At 40.0% G+C, this 15,023-nt stretch overlaps 1 protein-coding gene across 6 annotated transcripts in view; it reads right to left on the bottom strand.

The window, feature by feature from the left end:
• Window positions 1-15,023, bottom strand: part of LOC126469904 (bestrophin-2-like) — a 668,302-nt gene that overhangs the window by 15,597 nt on the left and 637,682 nt on the right. For 2 of the 6 annotated variants that reach the window (XM_050097256.1, XM_050097258.1), the window contains exon 12: window positions 1,345-1,468. The exons of the other annotated variants lie outside the window; for them this stretch is intronic. In XM_050097256.1, coding sequence (XP_049953213.1) covers window positions 1,450-1,468 — 19 coding nt within the window. In that variant the 3' untranslated portion in view covers window positions 1,345-1,449. Of the gene's footprint in view, window positions 1-1,344; window positions 1,469-15,023 lie in introns of those variants that run through there. 6 annotated transcript variants of the gene reach the window in all.

Below are 15,023 nucleotides of genomic sequence, written 5' to 3'. Positions count from 1 at the left end.
ATTGAGCGATGATTAGAACTTCCGACAACGATGGGTTTGGCAGTAGTAGGGCACATTGCCGAACTTCTTTATCAGGAGCAAGCCATAGAATAGCATCCCTAACCATTGAATCAGCATAAGACTCATGATGAGTGTCAACGACGAACTGACATTTCCTACTCAGACCGTGTAGTCCCGCCGCCCAAGCCCGGTAAGATTGATGGCACTGTTTACGACACCGATAGAACGCCACACAGGTGGCAATGACATGGGTGTTTTTTCGGTAGTAGTTAGACAATAAGTCACACATTTCTTGGAAGGACAGAGAGGCAGGTTCCCGCAGAGGGGCTAACTGAGATAGCAGCTGAGAGATCCATGGGGAAATCCAAGATAGAAATAACGACTTACACATAGGAGCGCCAAAGGCCAAGAAGTGTTGCCGCAAACACTTCTCATAATCCTCCCAGTCTTCAGCGGCCTCGTCGTAAGGAGGGAATGGAGGCGGAGAAGAGGAAGACAGATGATGAGTAAGCGACATCGACAACGCCTGAATAGCAGCCGTCACCTGTGTTTGTTGTGCCTGAATAGCAGCCGTCAGCTGTGTTTGTTGTTCAATGAGCGCTTGCATAAGCTGTTCCATGTCTGCCCCGTCACGAACACACAAATCCACAACGCAGTGAAAATATGCCATCCTCGTCGCCAAAAAGTGTTATAACCTTTAATCACCAATAATTGTTTGGATATTCAAACACACTCACTTAGAAACAATAACTGGTTACATGATAACAACTCAGTATCTCTTATTCGACTGCCATGTTGTGACATGCGGCTGGCGCCGTTCGTAGCTAGGTGGCACTCCCGCGCTCAGCCGAGTTGTGGAGCGCCTCTATCGCCATTTGCGCGTACTGTTGTGGCGGCACTGTTAAATGTTGTGGCACTGTCACAACACTACTACAACCTTTACATGCTTCCAGAATGAAATTTTCACTCTGCAGCGGAGTGTGTGCTGATTTGAAACTTCCTGGCAGATTGAAACTGTGTGCTGGACCCAGACTCTTACTCAGAATCTGTGTCTTTCGCAGGCAAGTGCTCTACCATCTGAGCTACCCAAGCACGGCTCATGACCCGTCCTCACAACATTACTTCTGCCAGTACCTCATCTCCTCTCGGTCTGGCACACAGTTTTAATCTGCCAGGAAGTTTCTTACATGCTCGTTCCATTTCATATCGCTTTTCAATATCACACTGAAATATTTAATTGACGAGACTGTGTCAAGCAGTAGTAACATTGTATTGAAACATTACTGTTTTATTTTTCCTACTCATCAGCATTAACTTACATTTTTTTTACATTTAGAACTGGCTGCCAATTATCACACAAACTAGAAATTTTGTGTAAGTCTTCTTTTATACTCCTAGAGTCACCAATGATGACATCTTCTGAAAAACCACAGCATAATCAGCAAACAGTCACAGGTTGCTGCTTACCCTGTTGGCCAGAACATTAATGTATAAACAAAATAACAGTGGTGCTACCACACTTCCCTTGGGCTATAGAAGTTGTTGATAATATTTGATATGTTATACAGAAATGAACATACAGTGCTTTCCTGAAATTAATAGAGATTCCATTTGGAGAGAAAAATTTATTAATTCTTTGATAATAATTTCTTCTATTACTGCCTGTCTAACTGGATTAATTATTCTGTAGGTTAACTCTCCTTGATGTATGTTAAATGGGCAACATTTACATAATTTGTGAGGTGATTCTACATGTGAAAATCAATCAAAAAATTGCTACAAACATGTGTCCAATTTTCGATCATTACAGAACTGGAGTAGGTTGAAGACTATTTATATCCATGAATGAATATGAAGTCAAGTGTGAATATTACTTATCAAAATGCAGTGTAGGCACTGTGGTGGACAGAGTAATGATTGGACAGGTGACTGATCCATGCTACAAAAGGTATGGGGGTTTTCCAACATACAGTAGCACTATGGTATTGCACTGAGCAACAGCTACAAATGTACCCAGCGTGCAGTCATCGGTGGGACCTTTGAAAAGTTGTGACTCTGTGTGCATGTGGTGCTTGAGTGTTATTTAATTGAGCAAGTCCACTGTGTCCGTGAACAACAACATGCCACATATGTTGACCCATGCAGAGTACGCAGACATTGTACTTGTGTATGGGTGTTGTAGTGGCAGTGCTCATTTGGCTGTGACAGAATGCCAGGCACATTTCCCTGTTTGACAAATCCCATGGTGCCATTGTATTTCCCATGGTTTCCAAGACATTACCATCCAGTCAATTCAGGAAAGGGAAGACATTATTGCAGTGGTACAATGGACTCCCACCAGCATTACATGGTGCATTAGCTGTCAGCTCGATATTCCACAAATGCAAGTGTGGTGCATATTACATTCTGAGAGCTTTTACCCATTTGTTGTGCAGACCATGTAACATCTGCACCCAGCTGACTCAGTAATCCTACAACAATTTTGTAAATGGTTGGTTGTGCACAGAGGCATCATGCAATACACTTTATTTACAGATTAGTATTTACTGATATGACTAATTCCATAAAACTGAGGCTTTTTTTAAAGAGTGTTATGATCTGTAGTATTAGATGGTTTGGAGAGATTACAGAAAATATCAGCTAGTGATATCTCTTTATTTAAGGCTTGTAATATTTATGAGTAAACATATAGTTGGCAATCTCTGTCCTGGAAGGAAAATTGTGAGGTACAAAGTAAATTATTGCTACTTTAGTTGTAACCATGAGTACATTATATTTTCCAATACTTTAGAAAAAAAAGAAATTATTTAGATTTTTCTTCTCATCTTTCTCATATAGAACTTTAACAACTGGATATTTTAATGTGTCTAGAAAAATTCCCTGTGCTAGCGATACATTCCTTCTTCCTTTCATAAAATGTTTTAATCTCTTTACTTGTCCATAATTTATTTATTTTAATGGATGATATGTGTGTGTGTGTGTGTGTGTGTGTGTGTGTGTGTGTCTGTTGTCTATTTTTGATGGCCTTACGGGCTGAAAGCTTTATCTGTGACAGTCTTTTTGTTGTGCTTATCTATGACTCAGCACCTTCACTATATGGTGAGTAGCAACTCCCTTTTTCATAATATTATTTATTTTAATGGAAATTATGGACAATTTTTGAGACAATTGACTCTCAAATATTATTGCAAATGTGTTCTAAATACATTGAGTTTCACATGATTAAATTCTCAAAACTATACAGTGCTACCAGGTGGCTATAATCGAAGTGAAGCTACACATTGAGGTCCAGCATGGTTTGTAATTACCATATGGCAGCAAAACTTGTAGATATTCTAATGCATTAATGAGAAACTGATTTATGCTAGAAAGAAATTGGTTCCAATTTTGACCAACAGGTGCAAATCCAGCACTGTAAATGCACAAGACATATAGAAATATTTCCACATGTAATGGATTAGGAATGGGATGCAGTCAGAAAAGGTCCAAGTGAAAAGACATAATGTTGATTTTATTATTAACCATTGCTTATGCAATTTATTCAATATGAGCACTAGAGGCATTGACAAGGCACTGCATCCATAAAACATCATTATCAACAGTTGCTTGCAGTAGTTCTGGTGAAATCTGAGCAATGTGTTCCTGTACACTGGCGTTCAGATAAGGTAGAGACACAACATGCCCCTGGTGAACACATTCTTTTAGATATCTCCAGAGTCAAAAGACACATGGGTTCATATAAGGTGACCTTGCAGGTGATCTTACTTCTGAAGCAATATGTTTGCAGAAGGTTATTTAAAGCAGATCTTTCACTGGGCCAGCAAAATGAGTGTTACACCACTTTGCATTAAAACAGTGCTTTACACACAGTTGCTCTCTTCCAGAGCAGGAATCACAGGCTGTACAGTGAGGTCTTAATAACATGCAGACATGTGTATGGTACACCTGACAGACCCTCTGGGTGGATTCTCTTCACAGAAGAATGAACTGGGAATAAAGGTGCTTGTGAATCCACTCCACACAGTCACATACAGTGAGTACAAGGGTCTTTGTGCACAACATACATTTTAACAGTGCCCGAAATTGGCAGTTCTGTGTATTCACTGCATCCTGTAGTGTCACTAGCAGCAGATGGTCCTTCTTCTTGATAACCATACTGTTCACTCACTTTATGGCTTATTAATTGACACTGTGGATGTCATACCATCATACAAACAGTATACAATGCCAAATTTGCACCTCGTGGCAACAACTGGAATTAATTTTTTTTCCAGCGTAAATTAGTTCTGTATCAACACATTAACATATCTATCAAGTTTCACTGCCATAAAATAATTACAGCCCATGCTGGACTTCCATGAGTAGCTGCACTTTAATTAAATCTCAAATATATTTTTAGTTTATTTTAGTTATCCAGGATGGTCTGATAGTCCATTAATAATGGGGAAAAACTTTTTTGGACTAAATAATACCCATGAAAAAAATATCACTCAGCACCCTGCTATCTTACAGTAAAAGAGTTAGAAAATTCACTACTAAAATCAGATTTAACAATTAAATAACATTTCTATCTTCTTTTTAGTCAGAATCTTTTAAGAAATCTACATTTAAAACTCAATTGACACTTCCTGTGTTACAGCCAGGTTAACAATAAATCTAAATTTATCATAAATTGCTGAGAGCTGCTTCATTGGGTCCTACAGGCTATTAAATTTATCAGAAATATTCTGCAATATAAATTCACAGCAACATGCTTCTATTTTCTGATGACTGTGAAAACTCATTTTTTTCTATACTCTTGGCTTTTTGTTCAACTTTTACATATGTGCCAAATTCTAGAATGTTGATGCAGACAGTTTGGTAGGATGAAAAAGTGTAGTAACTTGTAAGTATATTCAATTATTATTGTCAGTTTGTCCATCTGAATTTCACTGCAATTACCAAGCAAGGTGGCACAGTGGTTAGACACTGGACTCGCATTTGGGAGGATGACGGTTCAATCCTGCATCCAGCCATCCTGATTTAGGTTTTCCGTGATTTCCCTAAATCACTCCAGTCAAATGCCAGGATCGTTCCTTTGAAAGGGCATGGCCAACCCCCTTCCCCTTCCTTGCCTAAACCAATCAGACTGATGACCTCACTGTCTGGTCTCCTTCCCCAAACAACCCCAACCCTCACTGCAATTAAAGAGCAGTTTTCACCAGATGCATTTTGATTTCATTCATAAAGTATCTTTTGTTGTCACAGGTGTTTTTGCCTATTTGCATTGAATTGCACCCATAGGAGTAAGGGAAATTCTGAGCGGGGTTTGGTTGTGGTGGTGGGTCATGGCAAAGGAGAAGGACATCCACAGCTTAGACAAATAGCGTCAAAAGTCAAATCATTTTACTAGCACCCATGTGACTGCACTCATAGTGTGGTGTCAGTGACTATACGCCTCCACAACATGTGGTGAGGACAGCATGCAGTAGCAATTAACTGACGCACACTGTACTGCGATGTTGGCACCCAGGAATGCTGACTCTAGTAACTTATGCAGCAGTGTGTGCCCAATTAGTGTGACACAGCCACTCATGGATGGAGCCAGAAGTGCTGAAGACTGCTGGGTTACTTGCAGGAAATACCAGCCTCCGGGGGTGGATCTTACCTCTGTGAGTGACAGTGCATGGCATTTAGGTGCTTGCATCAGCATGGAAAGGTATGCAGCTGTACCAGTCGGTGTCATTCTGCTGCCCTACAAGGCAGGAGTATGGCCACTGTGGAAGTGGGCCAGGAGGAAGCTCATTAGTGGAGAACTACCAAGTCCAAGAAGGAGGACCTTACAGAAGCAAGTGGCATGGTGGTGGAGGCCCAAGCTTGTGGCAGCTGTGTGCTGTCCCGTATTACTCAGTCACCTAGCATAGTCCGTTAATCCCAAAAGTTTTTGCTGGGCTGCTGATCACTCTGCTAAAATTAGTTGTTATTCATAATGGCTCATGGCCCACCTGATGCTCCAACGTGCTGTTTTCAGCTGCTTGTGGGACTACACATCTGTGGTCTTGTGATGTGGATTGTCTTGGCTCATCCTGCAAGAGCTCTGTCTTATTGCTGCATTCCAACCTTGTGGTACTTGGCCTAGTTATGTTTGTGACATATAAACAGCCTCATTGCTGCAACCAGTATGCCAACACTTCAGCACCCATCAGCTGCCTTCAGTAGCTGTGTCTGAAATGTTAGTACCCACAGTAGCATCCAAAAAATAGTGGTGATGCTACATTACCCCCACCTCTGGATGACTTGGCCCCTGGGTCTCTACCCTAGCTAGGCAGCTTGAACCACAAGGTTCAGAGACTGTGAATTACAGTTTTTAGCTCTCTGGTTCTGATGTTCACCTGATTCTTCCCTTCCAAATAGTAAGTTAAATTTTGCACTCACACATCAACAGACACACAACAGACACACATGAAATTTTTGCAATACAACTCACTACAGCTAGACATGTCTCCATGGAATCTCTCCGTGAGTCCCTTAACATATCTCGCATCTCTCAAGGGCCTCATTCCTCTCTCTTCAGTGTTTTACACATCTTATAGAGTAGTCACATCTCTCAAGGGCCTCATTCCTCTCTCTTCAGTGTTTTACACATCTTATATAGTAGGAAATATAATTTTTATCATTACTCACACTTACATACACAACAATTATTCTTTACTTTGCACTTACAAACTGCAAAAGGACCTGAAATTTCTTCCTGTGTTAATAAATTATCCTTGAAAAAATCACCTTTAACAGTGCATGATCTGACTTCACTAATCTACATCTACATCTACATCTACATCTACATCCATACTCTGCAAGCCACCTGACGGTGTGTGGCGGAGGGTACCTTGAGTACCTCTATCAGTTCTCCCTTCTAATCCAGTCTCGTATTGTTCGTGGAAAGAAAGATTGTTGGTATGCCTCTGTGTGGGCTCTAATCTCTCTGATTTTATCCTCATGGTCTCTTTGCAAGATATACGTAGGAGGGAGCAATATACTGCTTGACTCCTCAGTGACGGTATTTTCTCGAAACTTCAACAAAAGCCCGTACCGTACTACTGAGCGTCTCTCCTGCAGAGTCTTCCACTGGAGTTTATCTATCATCTCTGTAATGCTTTCATGGTTACTAAATGATCCTGTAACAAAGCATGCTGCTCTTCATTGGATCTTCTCTATCTCTTCTATCAACCCTATCTGGTACGGATCTCACACCTGTGAGCAATATTCAAGCAGTGGGCGAGCAAGTGTACTGCAACCTACTTCCTTTGTTTTCAGACTGCATTTCCTTAGGATTCTTCCAATGAATCTCAGTCTGGCATCTGCTTTACCGGCGATTAATTTTGTATGGTCATTCCATTTTTAATCACTCCTAATGCCTACTCCCAGATAATTTATGGAATTAACTGCTTCCAGTAGCTGACCTGTTATCTTGTAGCTAAATGATAAAGGATCTTTCTTTCTATATATTTGCAGCACATTACACTTGTCTACACTGAGATTCAATTGCCATTCCCTGCACCATGCGTCAATTCGCTGCAAATCCTCCTGCATTTCAGTACAATTTTCCATTGTTACAAACTCTCGATATACTACAGCATCATCTGCAAAAAGCCTCAGTGAACTTCCAATGTTATCGAAAAGGTCATTTATATATATAGTGAATAGCAATGGTCCTACAACACTCCCCTGCAGCACACCTGAAATTACTCTTACTTCAGAAGATTTCTCTCCATTGAGAATGACATGCTGCTTTAAGTTTTCTAGGAACTCTTCAATCCAATCTCACAATTGGTCTGATAGTCCATATGCTCTCACTTTGTTCATTAAACGACTGTGGGGAACTGTATCAAATGCCTTGCAGAAGTCAAGAAACACGGCATCTACTTGGGAACCCATATCTATGGCCCTCTGAATCTCGTGGCCGAATTACGTGAGCTGGGTTTCACACGATCGTCTTTTTCGAAACCCATGTTGAATCCTACAGAGCAGATTTCTAGTCTCCAGAAAAGTCATTATACTCGAACATAATACGTGTTCCAAAATTCTACAACTGATCGACTTTAGAGATATAGGTCTATAGTTCTGCACATCTGTTTGACGTCCCTTCTTGAAAACAGGGATGACCTGTGCCCTTTTCCAATCTTTTGGAATGCTACGTTCTTCTAGAGACCTATGGTACACCACTGAAAGAAGGGGGGCAAGTTCCTTCACGTACTCTGTGTAAAATCAAACTGGTATCCCATCAGGTCTACCGGCCTTTCCTCTTTTGAGTGATTTTAATTGTTTTTCTATCCCTCTGTCATCTATTTCGATATCTACCATTTTGTCATCTGTGCAACAATCTAGAGAAGGAACTACAGTGCAGTCTTCCTCTGTGAAACAGTTTTGGAAAAAGACATTTAGTATTTCGGCCTTTAGTCTGTCATCCTCTGTTTCAGTACCATTTTGGTTACAGAGTGTCTGGACATTTTGTTTTGATCCACCTACCGCTTTGACATAAGACCAAAATTTCTTAGGATTTTCTGCCAAATCAGTACATAGAACTTTACTTTCGAATTCACTGAATGCCTCTCGCATAGCCCTCCTCACACTACATTTCGCTTCGTGTAGTTTTTGTCTGTCTGCAAGGCTTTGGCTATGTTTATGTTTGCTTCCATAGCAGTTTTCTAACTTGGTTGTTGTACCATGGTGGCTCTCTTTCATCTCTTACAACCTTGCCTGGCACATACTCATACAATGCATATTGTACGATGGTTTTGAATTTTGTCCACTGCTTCTCAACATTATCTGTACTTGAGATAAAACTTTTGTGTTGAGCCATCAGGTACTCTGAAATCTGCTTTTTGTCACTTTTGCTAAACAGAAAAATCTTCCTACCTTTTTTTACTATTTCTATTTATGGCTGAAATTTCTGATGCTGTAACTGCTTTATGAGCTCTGATTCCCTGTTCTGTGTTAACTGTTTCAAATAGTTTGGGTCTGTTTGTCACCAGAAGGTCTAATATGTTATCGCCATGAGTCAGTTCTCTGTTTAACTGCTCAAGGTAGTTTTCAGATAATGCACTTTAAAAAATTTCACTGGATTCTTTGTCCCTGACACCCATTATAAACGTTTGAGTCTCCCAATCTATATCTGGTAAATTAAAATCTCCATCCAAAACTATAACATGGTCAGGAAATCTACTCAAATTATTTTCCAAATTTTCCTTCAGGTGTTCTGCCACAACAGCTGCTGAGCCAGGGGGCCTATAGAGACATCCAGTTACCATGTTTGAGCCTGCTTTAACCGTGAACTTCACCCAAATTATTTCACATTTCGGATCTCCACCAATTTCCTTTGATACTATTGCACTTTTTAACACTATTAACACGTCTCCCCCTTCACTGTCCTACCTGTCTCTGCGATACACATTCCAATCTGAGTTTAGAATTTCATTACTGTTTCCATCTGGTTTCAGCCAACTTTCCGTCCCTAGTACTATGTGGGCATTGTGACCATTTATTAATGAGAACAGTTCTGAGACCTTTCTACAGATGCTCCTGCAGTTTACTATTAGCACATTAATATTGTCATTCCCTGGCCTTTTTCCCTGACTTTTCCACTATTTCCCTAAGGGGCTGCATCACCCACTTAACATTAGAGCTCCCAATCACTAATAAACCCCTCCCCATGTGTGCCTGCTCGGATCTTGCTGAAGGAGTGGCCACATGTCCAATCACAGGCAGAGCGAGTGATGTCACATGGCCAGCCTCCACATTGACCCTCTGCCTCATGCAACGGGAATGCCGCTGAACCCATCACTCCCCTTGGGGATAGGGTGGCCCAACCACACCCAGTACCTCAGTACCTGCAAAGATGTCTCGACAGCAGGGACTGTGGGTGAATCATGTGACATCTGGGGTGTACATGTGATGCACCAGACTCCCCACTGCCGCTACACTCTGAGGCAGCAGCCTGAAGATGGCTGACCATGGCCATCAGCACGTTCAGTTGTTCGTGAACAGTGGTCAGCTCCTCCTGCATCTGTACACCACAGTCACACATCCTATCCATCCTAAGAAATCAACAATTTACTGTAGAGAGTTAAGTAATCAACTTTTAACTAGATTGGTAATTCACTAAAGGCAGCTGATAGCTGACTAAACTGTGGATACTAGACACTATTACTAGTACTCGAAAAATTAAAGCTTCCTAAAAGCAAAAACATGTGGAAAACGAAGTGACAAGTAAGAAAAACAAAGTTAATACTTAAATTTACGTAGCTTGCTGCACAGGAGACGTGAAGCAGACGGCAGTTACAATGACACTGGCAATACTGGCACTACAGCTGACTAAAGGGACTCTCTCTGACTGTATTCAAAACAAACACGAAATCTATGGAACACTATTAGTAGCACTCAAAAATTAAAGCTTCCTAAAAGCTAAAACACATGGAAAAAGAAGTGACAAGTAAGAAAAACACAGTTAATACTTAAATTTACATAGCTTGCTGCAGAGGAGATGTGAAGCAGATGGCAGTTATGACGACACTCTTGTGCTCAGCATCTCTTTGGTCTAACCAGCAATTTTTCAACCTGTTATTTTGAAACACCATTCAGAACTTTGTTCCTATGGCAGCAGTTCTCCTTCTGCTTTTCCAGAAAACATATTCCCAAATCTATCATAACACATGAACCACATATGGTACTACCACTCGCAATACATTGACAGGTGGTCCCAATTAACTCCACCACTGTAGTGCTAAACACGAACTGAATTCCTCTCTAAATGCTCATTTTCCTGGTACCCCCACTCCCCCAAAGCAACTTCCTGGTCCCTAGTCGCACTATATCATACAAATTAAGCCTTAGCAGTTTTGTTCATAGTGTAATTGGCTTTTCCCTTAAGATGGATGAACCTTGTGACTGTACTTCACTGGTGACAGTTTCCTCTAACTTGAATTTTGTTCCTTCAGGTTCCATCATGCATTGCCTGAGGCTAATTTTGGCATGATGTTTGGGCAGAACACTTACTTTCAGATTTGCCTCTATCCTTCACCTACTTTATGATCATTCCACACATCAGACTGCAGCTGCATTGTAAACATGTCACAGCACATGTTGGCAGCTTCCTCTACAAGGCTGTGACCTAGTGCTCATACTACTGTAACATTCTGAACCTCAGGCAAACACTCTTCAAAAGATACCACCCTGTCAGTCTGGTCATTAACTTCTCTCTTTCTACATTCACTCTGCTTTTGAGGAAATGTGTCTGTACTATTTCTTCCAAAACATTTATACCACAATTATCAATGTCAACAGCTTCCTGTGAATTCCTATAGTACCTATAATGACATCATCATCTGCAGTCTCACTCAGGACAACACAAAAATTGGTGTCATGTGTATCTCCCTGTATATCTGCCCAGGCTCCATGGCCTCTAAACAACACACATTTTCACCCAGTGGGGTAGGTACTATGCACATGAATCACCCATGTTGCTATCCACAATCTATTCACTTTGATACACTCACTTCATATGGCTCTATAGTTGCTTCAGACTCCACAATTCCACATGATATTGGAAATGATACTACTACATTATTCTCCTTACAGCCAACAATCTTAGTGCCTTGTGCACTGAGCTAACTCAGCACAATGTCATTTCCTTCTTCATTCATTATCTTTATCTTCCCATTCATGAGATTGTCCCACCAGTTATTAAATTCTGGACTATTCCTTACAGGGTTGACAGGCTTAACTACACTGGTGATAGTTGGACATGTTGTGGGAGCATGTAAACTAGACACTGTCTTGTTTCTATCCCTTTTGACTCTCTTTTTTGCCCTCTGGTCTGCCTCCTCCCTTTTTAATTTTTTCTTTCCTTATCTCCTTCTTCCTTTCTTCAAATCTCCTCCACAAATTTTCCTCATACTCAGGAGAATTGTGAAAAGCTGTTTCCTTCTCCATAGCCTGAAGTGCTTCCTGTTTCTTAGAAAATTTTACATTGTCCACTCATAGCTCTTATTTACTTCATCTCTTACAAATTTCAATACATCCCCTGTGGTAGTCCCCCTGAGGCACTGAACACCCCAACCCTGCTGGTACTGACCATGACATGTCTACCCTTAATCAATTGCACAAGCTTCACCTTCTGAATTGCTGTACATGGTTAACATCTTATACAGGGTTTCCCAGGAGGAATGTTCACCATACAGAGGTATGTCAGGAATGCTCAACTGAAGCAAAAAACTTTGGACATATGCCCTATTTTGTATGGTTTTCCGTGATAGAATGCATTTGATGTACTTTTGTTTTTGGGCTAATGGAATACACATACGTGTTTACCCACCCAAACTCTTTGACATTTTATTCTATCAATGTCCCATGAACTTGTGTATGGCAAACATTATGTGCAGAAAATTTATATCCATTTCACATACACCATGTCCACAATTTTTACATTGGCAAAAATGAGACATGACTTTAATTTTGTCACTGGTTAAATGACAGTCATCATTTGCTTCCATTAATAATACTCACTGATGAAGCCATATTTACACAGAACAGAATCAACAACACACATAATAACAAAATCCAATTGCCACAGTGGAAACCAATTTCCACGTTCATTTTTTGACTGGTGAGACATGGTTGGTGACATGTTGATAAGGCCTGTCATTTTAGAAGAGACAATAACAGGACAGAATTACAAGAATTTTTTTGAAAATTTGTATGTTGAACACCTTGAGGACATTCATTTGGCCATGTGGACTGCAATGTACTTCTCGCAAGATGGAGCCCCTACAAATTTTACCAGACATCTGATGAACATCTCAACCACACCTAACCTAATTGCTGCATTGGTCAATATAGCACAAGTATCAGACCACCAAGATCACCAGTTCTTACTCCATTAGATTTTGGTCTGTAGTGTACAAATGAAAGATGAATATGTGAGACAAACTGCTTGGACACATCATGGATGCTGCTGCCCTCATTAAGGAACATGCAGAGGCACTCAGACAAGAAACACAATATGTTCTCCCAAGAGGGCACAACTACATTGAAGCTAACAGTGGGATGTTAAAAAATTATTGTGAACTGTATAACAGATGTAATGTGACATGTACAATAATGCTTACAGGTGAATGTTTTAAAATACATATTTTTCAGTTGATACTTCATAAAAGAAATGTTGTAATGTTTATTAACTGTTTTACATGTATATGAGTGAAAATCTGGCAATGTATAGAATAACATGGAAAATATATAACAATGTACAGTCGTGGACAAAACGAGCGAGACCCCTCGCCTTTTCGTTATGCTGATCCGCACAGCTTTAAAGTCTGCTACACAGCATAACAGGCAAGGTGATGAAGTGCTACCAACATACTATGCACAGGAGTGAAATTGAGAAATTATCCAAACTTTGTCAGACTATTTTCAATCATATCTAAGACTATATTAATGCTGATTAGTGTGTTAAACACAATACGTAATTATGAGATATAAATGAAAGAAGAAATGCTAATTAGTATGAACAGTACTAATAAAAATGAATTTCAGCTCATTGAGATAACATAACTGTTTTAGTAAGACAAAGTACCCCAGATCATTATGAATTAGCAAAATATTATGCGCATTCAGCCGCGAAACGGTCTGTGTCAACGTTCAGACCAGTCATACTGGATTACCGTTGAGTAAATTTTCTTTACATAAACAGCCATATCTTTAAATTGAATTCACATAGAAGCTCACTTTTTTACAGCATCAAGGGACCGTATATTGCAGGAAGTGCCATACATATCCGCTTATTATGTCTACCTGTACTCGAGGTAAATGGGTTTTAAGGGTTGGGTAGACAGACAGACAGTCAAGAAAGTGAGACTAGTAAGGTTCCATTTTTCTGATTTAGGTGACTAAATCCTAACAATGAAAATAGCTATGACAGTTACTGAAGATAAAGGCCGCATAAATAATAATTCCCACTACTCTTTATTCGAAATGTTGCAGTCAATACATCAGCATATTAATCGTAGCTACCCTTTCGATCCAAATCATGTTTACAGGAAAGCAAATAAAATCCATTTGCCTATACATGTGGTAATTCAGATCCTAGTATTAATGCCACCACATTTTAGAAGTGCGAGCATTCCCATAGCTTAAGGAACACTTCGGCTAATGAACATTTCCTGGGTGTCGCGAGTCTAATGGAGAATTCGAAACATTATAGAATACATTTTGCAGCTAAGTCGCCGTTTATTTCCTGGGGTGGTGCATAATTATCCTACTAAATTGACTTGCTAATAACAGTATTTTGTATTTCGATAAGCATCCCAAATGATTGTCACATAAGCGGTGACATAAAGGTAGAAAATTCAAGGTTTTATGTCCAGAAAGCTCTATGCGACAGAAACTGCAGATCATTTTGCAAATTTCCTTGCAAAATTGCCAGCTTATTCATGTCTGGGGTAATAATAGAGGGCTATTTGCCTGGGTTGTCTGTTAGGTGTTTGCTACTGCAAGGGAGGTCTGGTTTGTTTTCAGTTCTAATCTCGACGGAGGCAGATAGACTATAAATAAAGCAATTTTAAGAAATTCTCGCACCCCAAATACGTTTTTTGCTACCTTTATTCTGTACTGGCGCCCTGTGGATGTCAATATGAAACTCTTGTAGAATCAAATACTTGTCACTGCCTACATTTCCACTTCTGTCAATAATGGAATTAACTTCAGTGTGGCACTGAATGATTTTTAACTGAATTTAGTTTTGAATTTTCACACATTGCTAATTTTGCACACTTTCATGGTAGGTCAGCAACGGTAATCCAGTATCACTGGTCTGAACGTTGACACAGACCGTTTCGTGGCTGAAAGCACATAATTTTTTGCTAATTCGTAATGATTTGGGGTACTTTGTCTTACTAAAACAGTTCTGTTATCTAGATAAGCTGAAATTCATTTTTATTAGTACAGTTCATACTAATTAGCATTTATTCTTTCATTTATATCTTATAATTACG

Source organism: Schistocerca serialis, chromosome 3 (assembly GCF_023864345.2).
Source record: "Schistocerca serialis cubense isolate TAMUIC-IGC-003099 chromosome 3, iqSchSeri2.2, whole genome shotgun sequence".
Taxonomy (NCBI): domain Eukaryota; kingdom Metazoa; phylum Arthropoda; class Insecta; order Orthoptera; family Acrididae; genus Schistocerca; species Schistocerca serialis.
This window is presented reverse-complemented; position numbering and strand designations above follow the sequence as displayed.